Source organism: Thamnophis sirtalis, unplaced genomic scaffold (genome assembly GCF_051295495.1).
Source record: "Thamnophis sirtalis isolate CommonGarterSnake01/CBP01778 unplaced genomic scaffold, rThaSir2_p1.2 scaffold_15, whole genome shotgun sequence".
Classification (NCBI taxonomy): domain Eukaryota; kingdom Metazoa; phylum Chordata; class Lepidosauria; order Squamata; family Natricidae; genus Thamnophis; species Thamnophis sirtalis.
Window position 1 is genome coordinate 7,164,955 of NW_028261395.1, and position 23,011 is coordinate 7,187,965.

Genomic DNA, 23,011 nt, shown 5'->3' on the forward strand with positions numbered 1-23,011 from the left:
AGCAGTTCGACTTATATACCGCTTCATAGGGCTTTCAGCCCTCTCTAAGCGGTTTACAAAGTCAGCATTATTGCCCCCACAGTCTGGGTCCTCATTTCACCCACCTCGGAAGGATGGAAGGCTGAGTCAACCGTGAGCCGGTAAGATTTGAACCGCCGAATTGCAGTTAGCAGTCAGCTGAAGTGGCCTGCAGTACTGCACTCTAACCACTGTGCCACCTTGGCTCTTATTAGAGTCTGTATTAGACTCTCCAAGGTACCTGGATACCTGTTAAGTCGTAATATCAGATTTCCACTCTCTGCATACAAAATACAGGATACAGCACAGCTTGGAAAAAAAACAAAATTCTATTCCTAGACACAATCTAGGAATTTAAAAAAATAATGTAAAGATGCCCAATGAATACCTTATTTTAAGAGGAAGTTTCTGAAGAATAAAACACTTTTTCTATCTTTTGAGCCCATTTTTAGAGACACTAATAGCATCAAAAATTTGTTTTGAGTAAGTATGTATTTAACACATATGAGAAAATATTTTGGAAGGAAAAATGCTTGGGGGGGGGCTATCAAATATTGGTATGTTTCTTTCTTTTGTCTTAATTGTTTTCAAAGCAAAGATGACAAATTCAGAACACATTTGTTCCACAAGTCCTTATGGTTCTGAAAAGAATTTTAAATTAAAATGCCAAAAAGAGCAATGACAGAAAACATTTCCTGATTAAGATGATACAGAATAGCCTTGTCCATAGGAAATGACTAGAATGGTTAATGCTTACTTCTTTATGACAAACAAAACAATAGCAACAAGATAAATATATATACAAACTCACTCAGAAAGACCAAAAGTTAAATAATGTTGTATGGAAGGCACATTTTGCAGCTGAGACAAATCTTAATTCAAAAATATGGCATAGGAGCAAATTGTAAAATGAGTAACATAAAATTGCTAACTTTTCTCATCCATTTTGAAGTCTTTGAAATAGCAACTAAACATAACACATATTTTCAGCAAGATTCGGCTGAAAATGTATTTTGTCTGGAATTCTAAAGAATCCAACTTGAAAATAAATCCTATTGGCTTGTAGTTTGGTGTGAACAATAGTGTTTCAGTGTCAGTGTCTCCGAGCATATTTTTCACACCACGAGTTTGTATTTATGTATTGCAAGTCAGTTAAAGACCCAACAGTTGCATTCCAGACAATGCAACAAGTTTGGTTAGTGTTAATCTTGTATTGTTTTGGATTGTATGGTCCTAATAGATTAAAGACTTGACATTACCTGTGATTTCAAAGGAATTTCTTATAGAGGTCAACTATGTATACATGAGTACAATGAAGCATGCTTATTTACTGAAAGTTTGCAATTCTATGAAGTTATATACACATATGAGAAACCTTTCTACACATTCGATTGCTGCTGCTTTATTGCTCTTTTTTTTTTTTACTTTTCTTTGCCATATTTTAATTCAATAAATCGGGAGAATCCACCAAGTCACAACTTATTTTTTTTTTGACAGCTTAGCATGTTGTGAGAGTTCAGAAAACTGCTTAGTTTGAGGATTAATATATTAAGTGTGAATTGGTAATTGAGTTACTTAAGTTTGGAATTGTTGAAGTAAGCTAAGGAGTTGCCTTCGTTCGTTTTTCTAGCCATAATCTTCAAACAAAGACTTTTTGAAAAAAAACGGCTGAACTAATTCCAAGGCTGGTCACATGAATACAAATGCTTTGGTTTATGGGGTTTTCAGAAGATTAAATTTTAGAAGACGGTGGGATGGAAGAATGGTTTCCCCTTCCCACCCGTTTTTTAATTAGCTATATGCAATGCATTAGCATTAGCCTACTGCTTTTTCTCAGCATTTTTTGTAAAACTTGACAGCAATAGATTATAGCACCTTCTCCATTTGCTGAGTGGTAGAAAGTTGCAGGTACAATACTATTAGAGATTTACATAAGACAGGCTGGAGATTTAACATGCTTTTATTACTTTGTTTAAAAACATACAAGCAAAGCATAAATTAAAGCATTCCCAGAGTGCAGAAGAGCCATTATGCTGCATATAATTCCCTTGGTGGAAGAAATTGTGTACCAAAAGCATTTTTAGAAAACTTTTAAGTTTGCCCCTCTCCCCAAAGCTTTACAGCCTTGTTTTTCTCTCTTTCTCCTATACTCACAATTGACAGGCCCCAAACAAGAGTTCTGCAATCAGTTGTTAAGACTGAGTAACAAGTCACATCAAAGGATAAATTAGGAAGCAGGGCTAAGAAACAAGTTAGAAATCAGGACAAATTAAAAGGTTAAACCAGGCCTGATTAATCAAGGAACAATCTCTTAGCAATCTTCCTTGTTTACCCGAAAATAGGCCTGATTCATTTCAAATTGGAACCTTGAGACATGAAAGGTCATGACATACTTTTAGGAGTGCAGTCTTCAGAGCTGCAATTTTAAATTTATTATGTCTGTAGAACTCAAAATCTTCACCCAAAACTGCACCCTGGTTACTTTCTTATACCCTTACTTCATTCTTGTAAAATGTTAATGAGAGGTCCATTCAAGTCAATGAGTGGTAGATAAGAAGAGCCGAGGTGGCGCAGTGGTTGGGGTGCAGTACTGCAGGCCACTTCAGCTGACTGTTATCTGCAGTTCAGCGGCTCTAATCTCACCGGCTCAAGGTTGACTCAGCCTTCCATCCTTCCGAGGTGGGTGAAATGAGGACCCAGACTGTGGGGGCGATATGCTGACTCTGTGAACCACTTAGAGAGGGCTGAAAGCCCTAGGAAGCGGTATATAAGTCTAACTGCTATTGCTATTGCTATATCATGACCTCCTTGCCTTGCCTTCTCTAGTCATTGGAAAAACCACCATTGATTGCTCTGCATAATGTGTTGCCAACTTGCAAGACTTTACCACTCTTTTCCACAATTTTCTCTTGCACTTCTCCCAGAATAACATTCTTTTAAACAGGTGCCAATTATATAAAGTCCCAGCTGATTATGGCCTTAATACCCTTGAGATCATCTGGGATCACTTATCTTGACTTGGATGGAATTATTTACATCTCCTAGGTATTAAGTCAGACATTTATACAATTAGAAATAATTAATTTTTGTCAGAAGTATAAACTGAACTATTACTTAAGGCTTTAAACTGAATTCTTACTTACGGCTTTAAAATTAAACAAAAATTCACATGAAATTAGGTTGAAGGTTAATTGTGACCATTGTGCTTGTTGCCATAGATTATATTTTTCTTTACTTTTAGTTTAGTTTAGTTTTAATCACATGGATTAATCCTGCTAAGATGTACTTATAAAAGCAGCACAGTATCTAGAAAATTAAGTCATTGAGGAGGCCAGGAAAGAAAACATTTAAATACACTTCTCTGAAATAGAAACGTTTACAAGAACCCATAATTTTAGTGAGATGAAACTTTGTTTTTAATTTATTTCCACCTAACATTTCTAAAAAAAAAAAGTTAAATGACCTTTGAAAAATCCCACACAGAGGCTGGAAATACTGAATACTGAATATGATGTAATTCGGAAAAGACAGTTCTTATCAAAATTAGATAAAATTATGGGTTTAGAATTACAGCTATTTTATTTCAATGACAATTTATTTATACAGGGTTTTTAATTTCAAAGGAAGGAAGATAGAAAGGAAGGAACTATTACCTTGCTCGATCTCTCTCTAAAAACCCCATCGAAGGAGTTATTACTATGGATTATTTATAGGAGATAAATTCATTGTAGAAAATTAAACTCTAAAATTCTTCACGCAGTTAGTTATCCAACTTTATATGTTCAAGTAAAATTACTCATCATCTATAAAGGCATGGAAAAGAATGCTTTATATCTACAAAATAATTATCACACTAGAAATGCTGGACAAGTACAGTCAATTAATTTGGGTTCTCAACCAATGATGACAAATATTTCTACACCCATGATGAATGGGCTAAGCTCATTCATTTCACCAAACAAATGCTGAAAACAAAAATAACTGGTTCAAATATTTCAGATTATTTTTTAATGTACTAAGATTTTTTTTCTCACTGAACTCATTTATAAAAATGCTACCTGTAGATCTGTTTATATTGCCAACGTTAGGAATGATAACTTTTTTTCAGTTTGACTACCTCTTGCATTTTTATATATGTAATTATACTATAGCTAAGATGAAATGATAGCTTGATGTTGTATCTTTTAAAAAAATCTACATTTTTGGTTGGGATAATTGATATTGAGATTTGAAAGTGGACTGGGAGAGAGGAGTGGTAGAGGGGGAGGGGAAGTAGGGTAGAGGGGAATGATGGAGGGAAGATGGAAAGTTGGAGGGGGGCGAAAGAAAGAGGTGTATGGAGGGTTGAAGAGGTATATTGGGTTTCTATTTTGGGGGGTATTGTTGACAAGAAGAATTGCTGTGTTTATTGTTTAATGTTGTATGGCCCCGGTTATGCACAGTATATATGTGACTGTATGAAAATGAAAAATGGAAAAGAAAAACACATTTTACACTGAGATTTGAAACTTACAATATATCATTAACTTCTACTATATCTTGAACAATATTGACAGTTTCCACTGAGTATACCAATGGTAGCCATCAAGCAACCTATTCTATAATCTGCTTGTCAAGTAGAAACAGAATTATAGCAATATACACTCCAGAAATAATAGGAAGTTATAGCTGATAGTATTGAAATTTATAAAAGGTTCAGATTCATTTTAACATTCTCCTAGTAATTTCCAAAATAAGTCAAGTTGACACTAGCATCATGATGTCATACTGAAAAGTATGCAATTATGTATTTCTATCATATAGCATGACACAAATATCTCATCGTTGTGATGTCATGATGCACACCTTGTCATTTGACTTCATTTCTCCTCTCTGTGTTGGAAATCTCTTGGGGTTTACTTTTTCTGAATATTAACTGTTGTGACTCAGCAGCAGCTTGCTGTGAGTTGCATCGGGATGCAGGAATAATGAGCAGCTGTTGCTCGTTAGGGTTGTCTTCTGCAGATAAAAGACGGATGGTGCCACGCCTTAGTGGCAGAAGTCAACGTTCGTGGTTCGTCGTTCATCATTTCGAGATTCAAATAGGCACTTGGATAAGTGATTTGCTTTCTGTAAGCCTGATTCAAAGAGGCACTTGGATAAGTGATTTGCTTTCTGTAAACTTGATTCAAAGAGGCACTTGGATAAGTGATTTGCTTTCTGTAAACCTGGTTTGCGGTAAGAGCTTTTTGTTTTTGCTTTTGCTGTGTAACTTTTTGCCAGAGACTTTATCTACATTTATTTTTTGGCTTGCAGCCAACTTGAGCCAGGACTGATAAAGATATTTCCTTTGAAGTTCTGTCTTGACTGTCATTTGTGAACGAGCGAAGAGGGGGGTCAGAACAATTAACTATTTGAATGCTTTATCTCCACGACATTCAAATATTTTAGTGCTCAATATTTGAATATTATCTGTGTATTAATAATGAGGGAGGGACTAGGGGAGAGTGAGAGAATTAGACTCATTTCTGTAAAAGCTGAAAGCAGTAGATTAAATCATTTCAAATATCCAGCTAAATATATGGAGTGCCATAGTGAAGGATACATAATGTACTATTCTGAATACAGAACAGTACATTATGAGCTCAGTTTTCCTAGTAGCTTTGAAATCATTACCATAACACAAATAACTGACAGGATTTCTATTAATTTTTGGCTAAATTATGATATCCTAACGTATTGCATCTACGGCATTTTCTATAGAAATATTTTCATTTAAGAAATGAATGAAAAAATGAAATACATGTATAAATAAATGGAACCAGCTGAACAGAAATGAATAGTCTTATTCGTTTTTAACGCAGTGAAACATTGGGAATTTCCAAGACACCAGGAGTTACGCTCTTTTATCTAAGATAAAAGATACTCTTCAATTTTTCTAGCCTCAAAATGCAGAGGACATGTAAAGACAATATGATGATGGTGAAACCTTTCACAGGTGAGCTTTTATCCTTCTGCCTTTGAGTCACTGTTGTTTCTTGATAACTGACTGAATTAATCCCTGCAGTTTTCTTGGTGAGATTTCAGAAATGGCTTGCCGTTGCCTCCTTCCTACAACGGAGAGAAATTGACCAGCCTACGGTAACCTGGTTGGCTTTACACCTAAGGCAGGATTAGAAGTCATGGACTCCCAGTGTCCAGCGTGGTGCCTTAATCAGTAGATCAAACTGCGTCTCAATTGACCAATAGATAAGCATAAAGAACATCATAATAATCCCCTGAACTGTTAACAAAAATGGATTAATGATTGTGGGTGCACCTAGGTACACCGACGTTACACCTATCCTCCGCGAGCTGCACTGGCTGCCCATCGGTCTCCAGACACGCTTCAAGGTGCTAGTCGTTACTTATAAAGCCCTACATGGCATCGGACCTGGGTACCTGAGAGACCGCCTCCTGCCAATTACCTCCCAAAGACCGATTCGATCACACAGACTGGGCCTTCTCCGGGTTCCATCCGCCAGCCAATGTTGGCTGGCGATTCCCCGGGGGAGAGCCTTCTCTGTTGCTGCTCCGGCCCTCTGGAACGAGCTCCCCGTGGAGATCCGGACCCTTACTACCCTCCCGGCCTTCCGTAAAGCTACCAAGTCCTGGCTGTTCTGGCAGGCTGGGGGCTGTTGAAGTATCCAGCCCCGCTTCAATTGTGAATGTTGTGTATTTTTAAATTGTTGCATTGTCCTATTTATCCCCCTTTCCCTGTTTTATTGTGAGCCGCCCGGAGTCCTTCGGGAGTGGGCGGCATACAAAACTAATAAAACTCTAAACTAAACTAAAAACAGGAATATCTTCACCCTCAGAAATTAATAGCATCTATGTTTTTCAGTGCATGCAATTTTTTGTGCCTTTGCCTTGTGATTTGCACATAAAATTTGCTACTACCATATGAGCTACTTTTATTTGTGAAATTTGTTTGTTCTTTTTGTTTCCTTTGATTGTCACTTTGGAGTAATATGTAGATGTTGTTTATCTCTATGTGTCTGTTGAGGGCCGATTGTTTGAATGCCTGATTGCTCTCCAGAAACTCCGACACTTTTGGACTTGGGACTGATCTATGATGCTCAGTTTTCCGATTGAAACGACATATATTTGTTGAATGTGTTCATGTGTTGTGAAATAGTCTCTTCTTTCAATACTTTATTAATCGCCTTTGAAAATTGCTCATTAACAGTTTATTTATATATAAATTCAATGTAATTGGTACAGTTATTTCTATTTGTCATAGGAATTATTAGCTTATGTAATAAAAGTTATAGATAATTATAACTCAGCACTTGGTTTAGAATGTAATGGTACAGTTATTTCTATTTGTCATAGGAATTATTAGCTTATATAATAAAAGTTATAGATAATTATAACTCAGCACTTGGTTTACTTCCTGTTTTTATTAATTAATGATCTTTCTGTTCTGGAAATGTGATGTGTAGCAACAGAGCTTTAAAAGGAAACAAGAAATTTATTTTAAGTTAGCAATAATTAATTATTGGGGGTTGACAAATGCTGTGTAAAATGACATTACAAAAATTGTTGGGAGAAATACATCACTAACTGATACACCTGGTAACACCTTTAAAGAAAATATAGCTTTGGGTTTTTTGCTTGTTCAAAAGGCATAACTGATGATAGCATACCTGCAAAACTTCAAGTAATACCTCCATCCTTACTCATTGTCATTCTCCCCTCCTTGACAACTGTTTGCATTGATATTTAATAGCTCAAAACCAAATCCATTCTCTCCTTCCCTGTGTGAACAACCACGGAACTCCTCTTTCACAGAGAAAGGATTAGTCACTTTCACCTCTCTCTATTCTACAACCCTCCATACCATTTTCTTTGCTGCACACTGTTTGATGAGCTTTTTTTCCTTTGGGTCACAATTGCTTATTTGAATGAGTCCACTGTAGAAGCAACATTTGAATTTATACAATGAACAATGGGCAAATAACACACCAGATGAGAATGTTGCTGGTCTAGCTGCTTTATGATGAGAATCTTCTTACAACAATTTTCAACTCGCTACTTCTCATGATAAAGTGAACATACTCCGGATTCCATCTGCCAGCCAATGTCGGCTGGCGACTCCCCGGGGGAGAGCCTTCTCTGTTGCAGCTCCGGCCCTCTGGAACGAGCTCCCTGTCGAGATCCGGACCCTTACTACCCCCTCCCGGCCTTCCGCAAAGCCACCAAGTCCTGGCTGTTCCAGCAGGCCGGAGGGTCTGAGAAACATCTACTTCCACGGAAATTGTGAATGTTGACTTTGTTTTTAATATGTTGTCTTTGTCTAGTTTCCCCCTTTCCCTTGTCTTTTGTGAGCCACCCGGAGTCCTCCGGGAGTGTGCGGCATACAAGACAAATAAATAAATAAACATCACGGTTTTTCTCTCTAACTAAATAGATCTCCAATTAATTGCTGCCGTGTTGTTAATGCTGCACAATGGCCCTGTTTTCATATTTAATATTCTGCAAGCCTAAAGAAGGTAATTATTTAGATTAACAGAGAATGTTCATAAGGAAGTATATGAGGCAATAAAAGTCTTGTGCAGACAATTAAACATCAGAGGGAAGATCAGAGATCAGATCTGCTGAAGCAGCTTTATCCAACATATGGCTCTCAAATATATTGAAATAAGATGGCACTGGTAATCAAGCACAGCTACTGGAGAGAGCAACAGATTGGCTGGCACTGAAGTTTCTAAATTGCAAGCAAAAGAAAAAAAAACTCTGGAAAAAATAGCAATAGCAATAGCAATAGCAGTTAGACTTATATACCGCTTCACAGGGCTTTTACAGCCCTCTCTAAGTGGTTTACAGAGTCAGCATATTGCCCCCAACAATCTGGGTCCTCATTTTACCCATCTTGGAAGGATGGAAGTCTGAGTCAACCTTGAGCCTGGTGAGATGTGAATTGCCAAATTGCAGGCAGCCGGCAGGCAGCAGAAATAGGTTACAGTACTGCACTCTAACCACTGTGGGCTCATAAAATATCATTAAAAATTCACAAATGAGATTTTAGGCTTTTAGAAACCAGGAGAGAAATTATAAACGTGCAACTACATGGCAATGAATGGGATAATTATATAATAATGATATACAGTAGTGCTACTAAAATAGTATAATAAAAGTGTAAAAAAAATGAATATGACTTTGGACAGAAGTTCCAATTTAGTAAAAGTATTGTTTACTTTTTCTTTTTGGAGTATGAAAATATCAGAGGATAGAACACAGTATAGTTTACAGAAATGGAATACACTTGATAAAAGTTAGTTAGAATGGAGAAAAATAAAGAAATGTAGTTACTTGGTCCAAGAAAAATGTTTAACAGTATTAGGTCCAAGGCATTAAATATTGGCGTGAACAGATAAAAGGAAGAAAACAGCCTTGTCATGTATACGACGTTCAAATCTATTGCAAATGTAAAACAATATTGCTGAGGTGTTGAAAACACTAAAACTGTACAGTAATGTCACACAAATCTGTACAACATGTGTATATGAGTAACCTGAAACAATCTTTTCAGCTACCTTATTTGAAGAGCCGAGGTGGTTAAATGCAGCACTGCAGGCTACTTCAACTGACTGCAGTTCAGCAGTTCGGCTGTTCAAATCTCACCGGCTCAGGGTTGACTCAGCCTTCCATCCTTCCGAGGTGGGTAAAATGAGGACCCGGATTGTTGTTGGGGGCAATATGCTGACTCTGTAAACCGCTTAGAGAGGGCTGAAAGCCCTATGAAGCGGTATATAAGTCTAACTGCTATTGCTATAGCTACCTTGGTAAAATTGCATTTTTGAAAGCTGTCCCTAAAACTATATTAAACTACAGGTAAACAATAAACAAATACATTTTAAATTTAAATCCAATTTAAATTTTCTAGTAATATCAGCCTCCCAAGTAGACCAGACAGGAGTTAATACTACTATATTCTAGGATTACATGAACAGCATCTTGAATGTCTAAAAGTACAAGACTCCTAATGTCTTTTTTTACCCCCCTTTTTTTTTTTGCAGTGATGATGTTACCTAGTTCAGTGTCTATGGCAGGGGTGTCAAACTCACATTGTCACAGTGGCATCATGTGACGTATCAGGACTTTCCCCCTGATGCTTAAGCAGGCAGGGCCAGCACATGACACATCTGGCCTGCGAGCCACAAGTTTGACACCCCTGGTCTATGGAGATTCTCAGTCATCCAGGTCATGGTTGTCCCAAAGATGCTTTTTTTCAAGAGATAACTGGACTTTCTGTTTTTTCTTTGAAGACGTTTCATTTCTCATCCAAGAAACTTCACCTTTGGGACTACCTAGTTTAGTAATAAAACATTCGCAAGAAAACAATCAAGCACAGAGAGTCCCAAGAATGACACTTCCTTTTTTATCTGTGACCCGTCAAAACCATGCTCGACTTAACCGCGCCCGATTAAACCGTGTCGCTGATGTCATCAACAGGGCGACAACAGCCAGCGCAGAGAAAGAAGGGCGCTTTAAATAGCGCTTTGAAAGCAAGCCGATTCAACTTAAGGTAAGGGTTAGGTTTAGGGTTAGCTTTAGGGTTAGGTTAAGGGTTAGGGTTAGGGTTAGGTTTAGGGTTAGGTTAAGGGTTAGGTTTAGGTTTAGGGTTAGGTTTAGGGTTAGGGTTAGGTTTAGGATTAGGTTAAGGGTTAGGATTAGGTTTAGGGTTAGGTTAAGGGTTAGATTTAGGGTTAGGTTTAGGGTTAGGTTTAGGGTTAGGTTTAGGGTTAGGTTTAGGATTAGGTTAAGGGTTAGGATTAGGTTTAGGGTTAGGTTAAGGGTTAGGTTTAGGGTTAGGTTTAGGGTTAGGTTTAGGGTTAGCTTTAGGGTTAGGTTAAGGGTTAGGTTTAGGGGGGTTAGGTTTAGGGGTTAATTTTTGGTTTAAGGTTTACAGCGTGCTTCTGTCTCCATGCTGTTGTCGCCCTGTTGATGATGTCAGCTACGCGGTTTAGTCAGCCGCAGTTTAGTCGAGCGCGGTTTTGTGGTGGAACCTTTTTTATCATCTGATAAATTAGGACTGATCCCTTCCTACTCAGTTGTGTGCCATTATTCTTCATATGATCATTCCCTGGGGATCATTTCTTCTTCCCAACTCCCAAGGCCATTCTCACATTCTATTACAAGTTGAATCTCCCAAAACGTGTGTACTAAGGAAAAAAGGCTTACATATCAATGTTAGACACAGATTAACCTTCCTGCATTATAGTAACATGAGGCCAAAAATTGTCCATTAATGTTAATATATCCTGTAAATTCATCACATGCTGTATATTAGGCTGATTAGATTGGGATATTAGTGAATTTAATTTGGTCTGCATTTGTAAATGAAATGACCTCATTGCCACTTTGTAGTTTAACATGGGTTCAGAAAGATTTATCTTTTTGACCGTGCTTTCAAAGTTTTCAAAGAGGTTTCCTTGCTAATATGTACCTCCCTGAGTTGGATTTTGTTGCCAGTTGGCTGTCCACCATTTTGAGTGCTGTAGGAAACCCATTTGAATCTAGGCGTTATTGATAACATGAAGTTTATAACTTGCTAAACCCCTTTCAAAATATTGCAGCTTTATGAATGCTTACTCAAATGCAACTTCAGTATAATTTTAGTAGGTTTCAAGGGATTGGATTACCTATATTTTTTATAACGTTTTTAATGCAACAGCGGGAGAATATAGTCTTTCTATTAATCAGGTTTGCAACTCACTATAATCCCAGGAGTCTGACCAACTCACAAAATAAGGAAATACGTTAAATATAGAAACATAAAGACAAATAAAACCTAAACTAAATGGCTCAGAATTCCTCAGGAAAAGCTCTTCTGTTCAGCTTGTTTTTAGAAGGCGAACAATGTTAGAGGCAGATGAATTTCCAATAGGATATCATTCCAGTGGGAACACCGCATCACCGAAAAATACTTCCAAGCGTAATGGCAACTGGACTTCTTTTATTGTTGGCCTTGAAGCATTTCACTGTTTAGTCAAGTCGCTGTTTCAGTCTGAGCAAGTTGGTTATGGGGTTATGTCCTCCAAGGTGATTTCATTTTCCACCTAATGTGGATAGATTCAGTAGGTAATAGGCAGAAAGTCATTGGGATGTGAATGTTCCAATTCCTGTGATGTGGTCTTAATCTTCCTGAGGACTGAAAAAAGATCAGCATAAAATAATGGTGGACAAGTTGTAGCTGAGGCCTTCCACAGCTATTCAGGGAAGCATTTACCACTTTAGCATAAATGGATTCATTCATTTCTCCCTCAAACCATGGTTTCTTCAGTTCCCCAGGAAGATTAAGACTACTACACAGGTTCACCATGGAGGCCACACTTCACAATATGCCTAGGGTAAAGGATTTCGTGGCACGACAAAACTGCGGTCCACTAAAGCGCGCCCGATTAAAGCGCATCGCTGATGTCATCAGCAGCGCGACAACAGCGACCACGGAGAAAAAAGGGCGCTTTAAAAAGCACTTTGAAAGCAAGCCAATTCACGTTAAAGTAAGGGTTAGGGTTAGGTTTAGGGTTAGGTTAAGCGTTAGGGTTAGGTTTAGGGTTAGGTTAAGGGTTAGCGTTAGGTTTAGCGTTAGGTTAAGGGTTAGGTTTAGGGTTAGGTTTAGGGTTAGGTTTAGGGTTAGGTTTAGGGTTAGGTTTCGGGGGGTTAGGTTTAGGTTTAGGGGTTAATTTTAGCTTTAGCGCTCACAGCATGCTTTTTTCGTCGCACTGTGATGACGTCAGGTACGCGGTTTCATCGAGCGTGCTTTAGTCGACCGCGGTTTTGTGGTGGAACCAAAGGATTTAGGAGTTGGAACATTTCACTCTCAGCCTATTCACCCAATGAGCCTATCCAGATTAGCCGAGGTGGCGCAGTGGTTAAATGCAGCACTGCAGGCTACTGCTAGATCAGCAGTTCAGCGGTTCAAATCTCACCGGCTCAGGGTTGACTCAGCCTTCCATCCTTCCGAGGTGGGTAAAATGAGGACCCAGATTGTTGGGGGCAATATGCTGACTCTCTGTAAACCGCTTAGAGAGGGCTGAAAGCCCTATGAAGCGGTATATAAGTCTACTGCTATTGCTATTAGCTGAGCTGAGGATATATACATGGAGTCCCCCTAACCTTCTTCAGACTGAAGAAGGTGTTTAGATAAGCAAACATTTCAAATCAAGAAAAGAATTCCAATTTCCATGACTCAACTTCCAGACAACTTTATCTGGATGGTTGAGAATTTTCATCAACATTTCCCAATTTTGCTTCTGACTTCTCAGAGGTGAGGGACAATCAGCTGCTTGATTTAGATGTGGTGTCCATGTATAGCTCCATTATAGAGGTTCCATAAATTTGTAACTAAATATAGCATAAATATGGTATCTTTGGTGGCCATAATTGTGGAATAAATTTGGTTAATATTAATAGTTAATAATATTGGGAATGACTTAACCTCTGACATGATATGATATAATGTTGCTGCACGCTAGCCACAAGAAAATAAATGAATTTTTAAGAGACACAAGGATTCATAGACTCTAGGACATAAAACCTAATAAATATTTATTGCAAAATGGAAGAGCATGTCAAGGCTTTGATGATTCTATAATCATATGTAGGCACAGCCTTTGTATGATATTACACAGACAATTGCTCTTCTTGTTTTTACATCACTGAATGCCATAACAGGATTAATAAAACCCCTGAACAATGTATCTAAGCTTTATTAAAAAGAGGGAGGGGGGAGCCTGAACTCCATGCTCAGTGCCTTTAAAAGCAAATTTCCTTCATTTTGCTCAGGCATAAACCCACATTTAAGCTGAATTTCTACACCCACTATCTAGTGGTGAAATTCAATTTTTTTTTTACTACCGGTTCTGTGGGCATGGCTTGATGGGTATGGCTTGGTGGATATGGCAGGGGAAGTTTACTGGAAAATCTCCATTCCCTCCTGATCAGCTGGGACTCAGGAGGCAGAGACTAGATGGGAGTGGGACCAGTCAGAGGTGGTATTTGCCGGTTTTCCGAACTATTCAAAATTTCCACTACTGGTTCTCCACAACATGTCAGAAACTGCTGAATTTCACCCCTGCCACTATCCTAACAGGGAGTCCAAATGCTTTCAATGTGACCTATTTTTGAGTAGACAAACCTACATTTGTACTGTTAGTAATTTCCTGAAAAAAATGTTATCTATATATCATAGTATAGATCTAGTTTTCAATCGAGAGACAATATGAGATGAAACACTACCTGCTTCTCAACCAAGATTTTTTGGGGGAAAAAAAAACTCCCTTAGGTTTCATCCCAAGTGTTTTCATGCAATTTTCTTGGGCCTTTCCCCCAGTTTCTAGTGTACAGCTCTATCATCTGAGTTAATTTGCCTCCAAGTAAAGACTAAAAATCAAAGCTTCCTTTGTCAGTTTCCAAGACATTGGGATAACCAAAATTAGCTGTGGATGTGCCTGCTGCTGTGGTTATGGCATTAAAAAACCACTTACCATATATACTCGAGTATAGGCTGACCCAAATATAAGCCGAGGCACCTAATTTTACCACAAAAAACTGGAAAAGTTATTGACTCGAGTATAAGCCTAGGGTGGGAAATGCAGCAGCTACCGGTAAATTTCAAAAATAAAAATAGATACCAATAATGTTTTTGAATATTTATTTCAAAGAAAAACAGTAAACTAGCGGTGTATTCAATGAAATACTTCACTCACCTCATGATGCTGATGTCCCGCTGTGATGATGATGTCCCGTGCAGCCGCGGGAGCGATGTCCCGCCTCCTATGACACACGGCACAGTGATTCCTATCATTGGATCACTGTACCAGAGGAGGTGGGACATCGCTATGTGGCTGCTTGCCATAACAAGGAGGAGGTGGGACATCGTTGCAGAGCGGCAGGAGGGGGAGGAAGGGGAATCATAAGACAGCCCTGCATTACATTAGAACGTGAGGAGGGGGGATGGTGCAGTGCGCGCTGCACGGCAAACTGACACAGAGGGAGGGGAAACTCACAGGGGCGCCGGGCCATTCACGAGCGTCACCCAGTGGCATGGCCCCGCCCCTTTTTCTCCTCCATTTCGGGCAAATTTTTCACTGACTCGAGTATAAGCCGAGGCGGCTTTTTTCAGCCCAAAAAGTGGGCTGAAAAACTTGGCTTATACTTGAGTATATACGGTATATGTTATTTCCGGTCTCCATAACTTTTGGTATACATTCTTTCCTATGTTGTTTTCTTCATAAGAAATCTGGTTCTATGAACTAGGATATCCTTTACTGGACATCACTCAACATTCAGTTCAAATACTCCCCAACATACTTTTAAGCTTTTTCTATAATATAACTGTCTGAAGAGTTCAGACAGAAAATCAATACTATCAAGAAACAGATGGATAGTTTTAGATTTTTTTTCCTCCAGGCAATATCTTTATTTGTTATGTAGGCACAGAGATGACACATTATTAAAAATGAATGGGAGAGCATAGCATCTAAGGTGAAGGTCTTGCACATGAACCAATAAAACCGCAGATGATACTGTTAGGGGGGGGGGGAAATCTTTCAGCAGAATAGTAGTGGTTATAACATGGCTCCTATTCAAATCTTCAGGGAAAATTTATTATCTATACATTGACATGAAATAAGTGGCTGATAAGGAAATGTGAGTACTGTACTTTAAATGGAGGATTTTTCAATCCAAATATCACAAATCAAAAATATTGACTTTTGTGTCTTGGATGCATTCATTTTTTTTAGCAATCTAATACAAAGATCAAAACTCACAAAAGCAGAAAAGCAACCTATTATATAATTAATTTTTTTTTCATTGATTACAGGATGATAGAATCAGTATCATAATTTCCTGGGTTGTAAAAGAATGTAGTGATTGATGTAAAAATATTATTATCCAGAGTAAAAAGCATAAAGAGATGAAAGTTTACTCTCGTGAGCTGCAGCTCAACAAAGAGACAGATTAGATACAGCATCCTACCTACTTCCTAAAAGGCATTTAGTGAGATACATTGAAAACCAACAGCAGAGTGATGTGGTGGCCTAGAGGTGGAGCTCTCGCCTCACAATCAGGAGACTGTGAGTTCAATCCTCGGTAAAGGCAGATATTTCTCTCTCTGGGCACACTGAGAATATATCTGCTGAACAAAACTCCACATTGGCGACAGGAAGGGCATCCAGCCACTAAAACTCTCTTCTAGCTCCATTCAGTTGCCCAGATTCCACCCCGCAAGGGATTGTGGGGTTGCTAAATGAAGATGATGATGATGATGATTGAAAGCCAAGAGCAGAGTCAAAACCACATTTAAAATACAAGCCAGGTATCAAGGTAAGAAATACAGTACAGGTAGTAGTACTTGACTTACAACCACAATTGAACCCAAAAGTTCTGTTGCCAAGCAAGATAGTTAAGTGAATTTTGCCCCATTTCACAACCTATCTTGCCACAGTTAAGTGAATCACTTCAGTAGTTAAGTTAGTAAGACGGTAGTTAAATGAATCTGGCTGCCCCATTGACTTTGCTTGTCAGAAGGTCAAAAATGGTGATCACATGACCTGGGATACTGCAACCGTCATAAATACTTGCCAGTTGCCAAGTGTTATACAGCCGGTAAGAACGCACCCCTGCCTCTGGGTACTACATTTTGCTCCTGGATTGTCTCAAAATAGTATTCACACTGTGCACACTCTGACAGGTAGGATATGACAGAACAATAAAAAGTCACCCACCTTTCTTGCTATGAATAAAGAAATAAGCTCACTGTTCATGTTAACATTTGAAAGAAAAATTTAAGAGCATTGAAATTTAGGAAAAACGAACAATGCCAATTATTATGGATAACGATTTCTTAACGTCTGGAGTAAGAAGTAGCAAGAATGGATCTAAACAGAATTTCTATTGGTTATTTTTTTTTTACGTTGAACAAAACGCAGCATTAAGAAATTCCAATCAATTCTATCTTCCATAAAATTGGACCTTGGATAATAGAATTGAGAAAATGATTGGAGAATAATTTCCAGTTACACAGGAAACTGTCTCGATATTACAAATTTTGCATGTGTTGAAACTATTAGATTTCTCCATTGATTATGTCATTAAAAATAGTCCTGTATGAGACTGATGAATGATATATTACCTCTCCTGCAACATATTTGGGCACTAAAGGGGAAAAAAACAATAAAAGATTGTATCTTCCAGACATAAGAAAGATCCTAGAACACTAATTTCACAGGTGATTCAGAAAACATATCTAAATGTAAGCCCATTGACAACATGGATACAATTTTCAGTATTTCACAAATGGGTATTAACAGCTGTTTCACATCCTACGTAAATAAATACATACATATGATTCTGCAATTGGTAAGTAATCAATTGTATAAAGGTAAAGTTTCCCCTTGCACATATGTGCTAGTCGTTCCAACTCTAGGGGGCGGTGCTCATCTCTGTTTCAAAGCCAAAGAGCCAGGGCTGTCCGAAGACATCTCCATGGTCATGTGGCTGGTATGACTAAATCTTGAAGGCGCACAGAACACTGTTACCTTCCTACCAAAGGTGGTTCCTATTTTTTTACTTGTCTTTTTTACGTGTTACTGCTAGTTTGGTAGAAGCTGGGATAAGTAATGGGAGCTCACCCCATTATGCGGTATTAGGGATTCGAACCGCCAAACTGCGACCTTTCTGATTGAGAAGCTCAGTGTCTTAGCCACTGAGTCACTGTATTCCTCTGGTCAATTGTATACTAACTTGATATACATTTGCAAATATGAGTTTGGACCAGTCATGCTTTTCACTATCACCTTTTATATATTTGGAATATATATCTAAACATTCAAGTGAAGAACCACTTAAAGCTCCCAATCCGAGCAGATTGCTTGGGTCATGAAAACAGAAACATTTCTATTTTTAAGAGCAAATTAGTCATGTTGTGGATTAAAAGTTAGAACTTCATGATAACAGAAAATAGAAGTTCACTTCGTACAAGCAGCTGGTCCCTAAGTAAAGATCATAAAACTGTGGATTTCTGAGGACTTAAACTGTAATATAGATACTGCCACTTCAGTCAATATAGATATTGCCACTTCAGTCAAGTGTTTCTTTCCATCTATGGGGGATTTTAAAAGATTCACCCGTTCAATTTTGTAGCTCACAGATCCATGAACCAAGAAATAGTTCTTTAATTATGTGATGAAATGCATTATAAATTTGAACAAGTTATTCTTCTAAAGTCAGCCTATATGAATGAAATGGAGTCAAGATTACAAAAGAAAAAAAGAAGTCTTTTTCGGAATATTTTTTTATCCTTTTAAAAACGCGCCTGGGTCTTGTTTTAAAGCATCGAGCGTAGATTATAGGAACAGAGAAGAGGAGAACGGAACATAATTCTTACCTTTATTCTCACAGTCACAGTTGCAAGGCCTGGGGGCATCGCTCCTCCGACATCAAAGGCTTCCACTAAAAAAGTGAATGTTGCTTCTGTGCCAGAAAAGGACTCAAAATCCAAGGACTTTCGAAGTGACAGTTCACCTGTAAATTTGTTCAATGCAAAAAACTGCAGTGCTCCCTGACTTCGTATTCCATAGGTAATATTGGAACCGAGGTCAACGTCCTTAGCCTTGAGGAAATGAAGAACAGGATTTTAGGATTTACAAATTTCATCACTAAAACATGACAATCCATCCCCTCAAACGTGACCCGACATATGCGCGAACGTCAAAAGCGCGGCGACAAAACCGCGGTGCTAAAACTGCGATGTCAAAAGCGCGACGACAACAGCGCGACGACAAAAGCGCGCTGACAGAAGCGCGATTTAAGTTAAGGTAAGGTTTAGGGTTAGGTTTAGGGTTAGGTTTAGGGTTAGGTTTAGGGTTTGGTTTAGGGTTAGGCTTACAGCGCGCTTCTGTCGGCGCGCTGTTGTCGGCGCGCTTCAGCGCTCATTCGTCGGCGCGGTTTTGTCGGCGCGGTTTTGTCGGCGCGGTTTAGTCAGGCGCGCTTTTGTCGTTCGCGCATTTGTGGTGGAACCCCCCCCTCAAAACAGTTTTTGCAACATTGATTTCATGTCTGTGCATGATACACACATGCGCAGATGTGCCCACATAAACAAAAGCAACCCTCCAAAAAAAATAATCTCCCTCAAAACCATTTATCTCTATGAGGGCATCAAACCTAAAAGTATCAAGAATGAGGAATATCTTTAGGAGCTGGATATTATCACATGGTGTTGTGTGATGGCAGAATTGCTGATAAGTAAAATACCAATTGTATAAAAACATCTGGATTCTCATACAATTATCACATCCCATGAAATTTGGTAGTTTCAAGAGACTGAGTACTTTTAAGAAATTGAGGGATATTTTGGTAAATATAACAAGACGGCAGTCACATACGCTGCACTGATAATACAAGCTCTAACTATAATTAATGTTTTCCTTTCATTTTTTAAGAATTGTATTGAAGCCATATCACAGGGGCTCTCACAAAGAAGAGGGAGTGAACTTATTCTCCAAAGCACCTGAGGGCAGGACAAAAAGCAATGGGTGGAAACTAATGAAGGAGAGATGCAACTTAGAACTAAGAGCAAATTTCCTGACAGCTAGAACAATTAATCAGTGGAATAACTTGTCTCCAGAAGTTATGAATGCTCCAATACTGGAAGTTTTTAAGAAGAGGTTGCATAACTATTTGTCTGAAGTGGTATAGGATTTCCTGCCTAAGCAGGAACTAGAAGACCTCCAAGGTCCCTTCCAACTCTGTTATTATATTATATTATAATATATTATATTATCAAATTGTATTACAATGGTGTCAAAATAGGAATTTAAATAGCCTCTACAGATTGTTAAAATTTGCAAAGGATAATAATATAGCTGAGAGACAGTTTGATGTGGTGGTTAAACCAACAGGTTAGAAATCAGGAAACCTATGGAGGATTCCTATATACCTATGGAGAACCTATGACTTGCTTTGTTGCCAGAAGTCAAGACTGATGTAATAGCACAAAGCTATAAAAATTCAATGCAATTCAATGTTGGACTGGAAATATTTCTAATGATAACTCAAGGAATGTTAGTAGTTTTTTCTGATTTAAAGCACTGAATGTCCTGATGATTAATTAAATTAATATAAAATCTCTTAATATTTAGTAATATTTTTTTTGTTTGGAGTGACGTGATGGCAGTGTTCCAATATTTGAGGGGCTGCCACAAAAGAAGAGAGGATTAACCTATTTTCCAGAGCACCAGAAGGCAAAGCAAGAAACAACGGATGGAAACTAATCAAGGAGAGAAGCAACTTAGAACTAAGGAGAAATTTTTTAATACACTCAACCAATGAAACAGTCTGCCTTCAGAAGTTGTTAGGTGCTCCAACACTGGAGGCTTTTAAGAAAAAGCTGGACAGCCTCTTGACAACTCGGGCTTGAGCAGGGGGTTGAACTAGAAGATCTCCAAGGTCCCTCCCAACTGTGTTATTCTGAATTGTTCTACAGATTACAAATATAATCTGGAGACACGTGATAATGATATTACTTATTATTATTTTTTGCAATTAAATGATTCTTTTATATATGAATCATTTAATTGCAAAAAATAATAATAATAAGTAATATCATCCTATATTAGATTTTTTACAACCCCTGGTAAGCCCCAATTATGGGAGGAAGCTAACTGCTTCCATCATCTGTCTATCGGCTCGTCACAAGAGTCCATCACGACAGAAACCCAATATTTTTACTGTTGCCTTTGTTATATTTGTGTTATATATATATATATATATATATATATATATATATATATATATATATATATATATATATATATATATATATATATATATATATATATATATATATATATATATATATATATATATATATATATATATATATATATGAAAGTTACATGATGAGACTGTTTGCTTCAGTGATTAAAAGTGATGAAGGGAAGAAAGAAGGGGAAGGAGAGGAGGAAGGAAGGAAGTAGAGAAGGAAGGGAGGGAGAAAAGAAAAGAAAGAGAAAATAACGTGAGATGTGGCGGAGAGGTAGGGGAAGAAGAAAGAGGTAAGGAGAGGTGGGTGGGAGGGAGAGAAAGAGAAGGAGAGGAGGGAGGAAGAGAGAAAAAGTGAAGGAAAGAGGGTAGGAAGGAGAAGACAGAGGGTAGGAGTAGGGCAGAAGTAAGGGAAGGAAGAGGGGGAAGGAGAGGAGGAAGGAAGGAAGTAGAGAAGGAAGGGAGGGAGAAAAGAAAAGAAAGAGAAAATAACGTGAGATGTGGCGGAGAGGTAGGGGAAGAAGAAAGAGGTAAGGAGAGGTGGGTGGGAGGGAGAGAAAGAGAAGGAGAGGAGGGAGGAAGAGAGAAAAAGTGAAGGAAAGAGGGTAGGAAGGAGAAGACAGAGGGTAGGAGTAGGGCAGAAGTAAGGGAAGGAAGAGGGGGAAGGAGAGGAGGAAGGAAGGAAGTAGAGAAGGAAGGGAGGGAGAAAAGAAAAGAAAGAGAAAATAACGTGAGATGTGGCGGAGAGGTAGGGGAAGAAGAAAGAGGTAAGGAGAGGTGGGTGGGAGGGAGAGAAAGAGAAGGAGAGGAGGGAGGAAGAGAGAAAAAGTGAAGGAAAGAGGGTAGGAAGGAGAAGACAGAGGGTAGGAGTAGGGCAGAAGTAAGGGAAGGAAGAGGGGGAAGGAGAGGAGGAAGGAAGGAAGTAGAGAAGGAAGGGAGGGAGAAAAGAAAAAGAAAGAGAAAATAACGTGAGATGTGGCGGAGAGGTAGGGGAAGAAGAAAGAGGTAAGGAGAGGTGGGTGGGAGGGAGAGAAAGAGAAGGAGAGGAGGGAGGAAGAGAGAAAAAGTGAAGAAAGAGTAAGGAAGGAAGAGGGGGAAGGAGAGGAGAAGGAAGGAAGTAGAGAAGGAAGGGAGGGAGAAAAGAAAAGAAAGAGAAAATAAAGTGAGATGTGGCAGAGAGGTAAGGGAAGAAGAAAGAGGTAAGGAGAGGTGGGTGGGAGGGGAGGAAAGAGAAGGAGAGGAGGGGAGGAAAGAGAGAAAAAGAGAAGGAAAGAGGGTAGGAAGGAGAAGACAGAGGGTAGGAGTAGGGGAGAAGTAAGGGAAGGAAGAAGGGGAAGGAGAGGAGGAAGGAAGAAAGTAGAGAAGGAAGGGAGGGAGAAAAGAAAAGAAAGAAAATAACGTGAGATGTGGCGGAGAGGTAGGGGAAGAAGAAAGAGGTAAGGAGAGGTGGGTGGGATGGAGAGAAAGAGAAGGAGAGGAGGGAGGAAGAGAGAAAAAGTGAAGGAAAGAGGGTAGGAAGGAGAAGACAGAGGGTAGGAGTAGGGCAGAAGTAAGGGAAGGAAGAAGGGGAAGGAGAGGAGGAAGGAAGGAAGTAGAGAAGGAAGGGAGGGAGAAAAGGAAAAGAAAGAGAAAATAAAGTGAGATGTGGCAGAGAGGTAAGGGAAGAAGAAAGAGGTAAGGAGAGGTGGGTGGGAGGGAGAGAAAGAGAAGGAGAGGAGGGAGGAAGAGAGAAAAGAGAAGGAAAGAGGGTAGGAAGGAGAAGACAGAGGGTAGGAGTAGGGGAGAAGTAAGGGAAGGAAGAAGGGGAAGGAGAGGAGGAAGGAAGAAAGTAGAGAAGGAAGGGAGGGAGAAAAGAAAAGAAAGAAAATAACGTGAGATGTGGCGGAGAGGTAGGGGAAGAAGAAAGAGGTAAGGAGAGGTGGGTGGGAGGGAGAGAAAGAGAAGGAGAGGAGGGAGGAAGAGAGAAAAAGTGAAGGAAGAGGGTAGGAAGGAGAAGACAGAGGGTAGGAGTAGGGCAGAAGTAAGGGAAGGAAGAAGGGGAAGGGAGAGGAGGAAGGAAGGAAGTAGAGAAGGAAGGGAGGGAGAAAAGAAAAGAAAGAAGAAAATAAAGTGAGATGTGGCAGAGAGGTAAGGGAAGAAGAAAGAGGTAAGGAGAGGTGGGTGGGAGGGAGAGAAAGAGAAGGAGAGGAGGGAGGAAGAG

The 23,011-nt window shown here is 39.0% G+C and overlaps 1 protein-coding gene across 1 annotated transcript in view; it reads right to left on the reverse strand.

Moving 5' to 3' along the window:
- Positions 1-23,011, reverse strand: part of PCDH15 (protocadherin related 15) — an 810,754-nt gene that overhangs the window by 153,612 nt on the left and 634,131 nt on the right. The window contains exon 24 of the mRNA XM_087701782.1: positions 18,437-18,661. Within this exon, the coding sequence (XP_087557908.1) occupies positions 18,437-18,661 (225 nt within the window). The remainder of the gene's footprint in view (positions 1-18,436; positions 18,662-23,011) is intronic.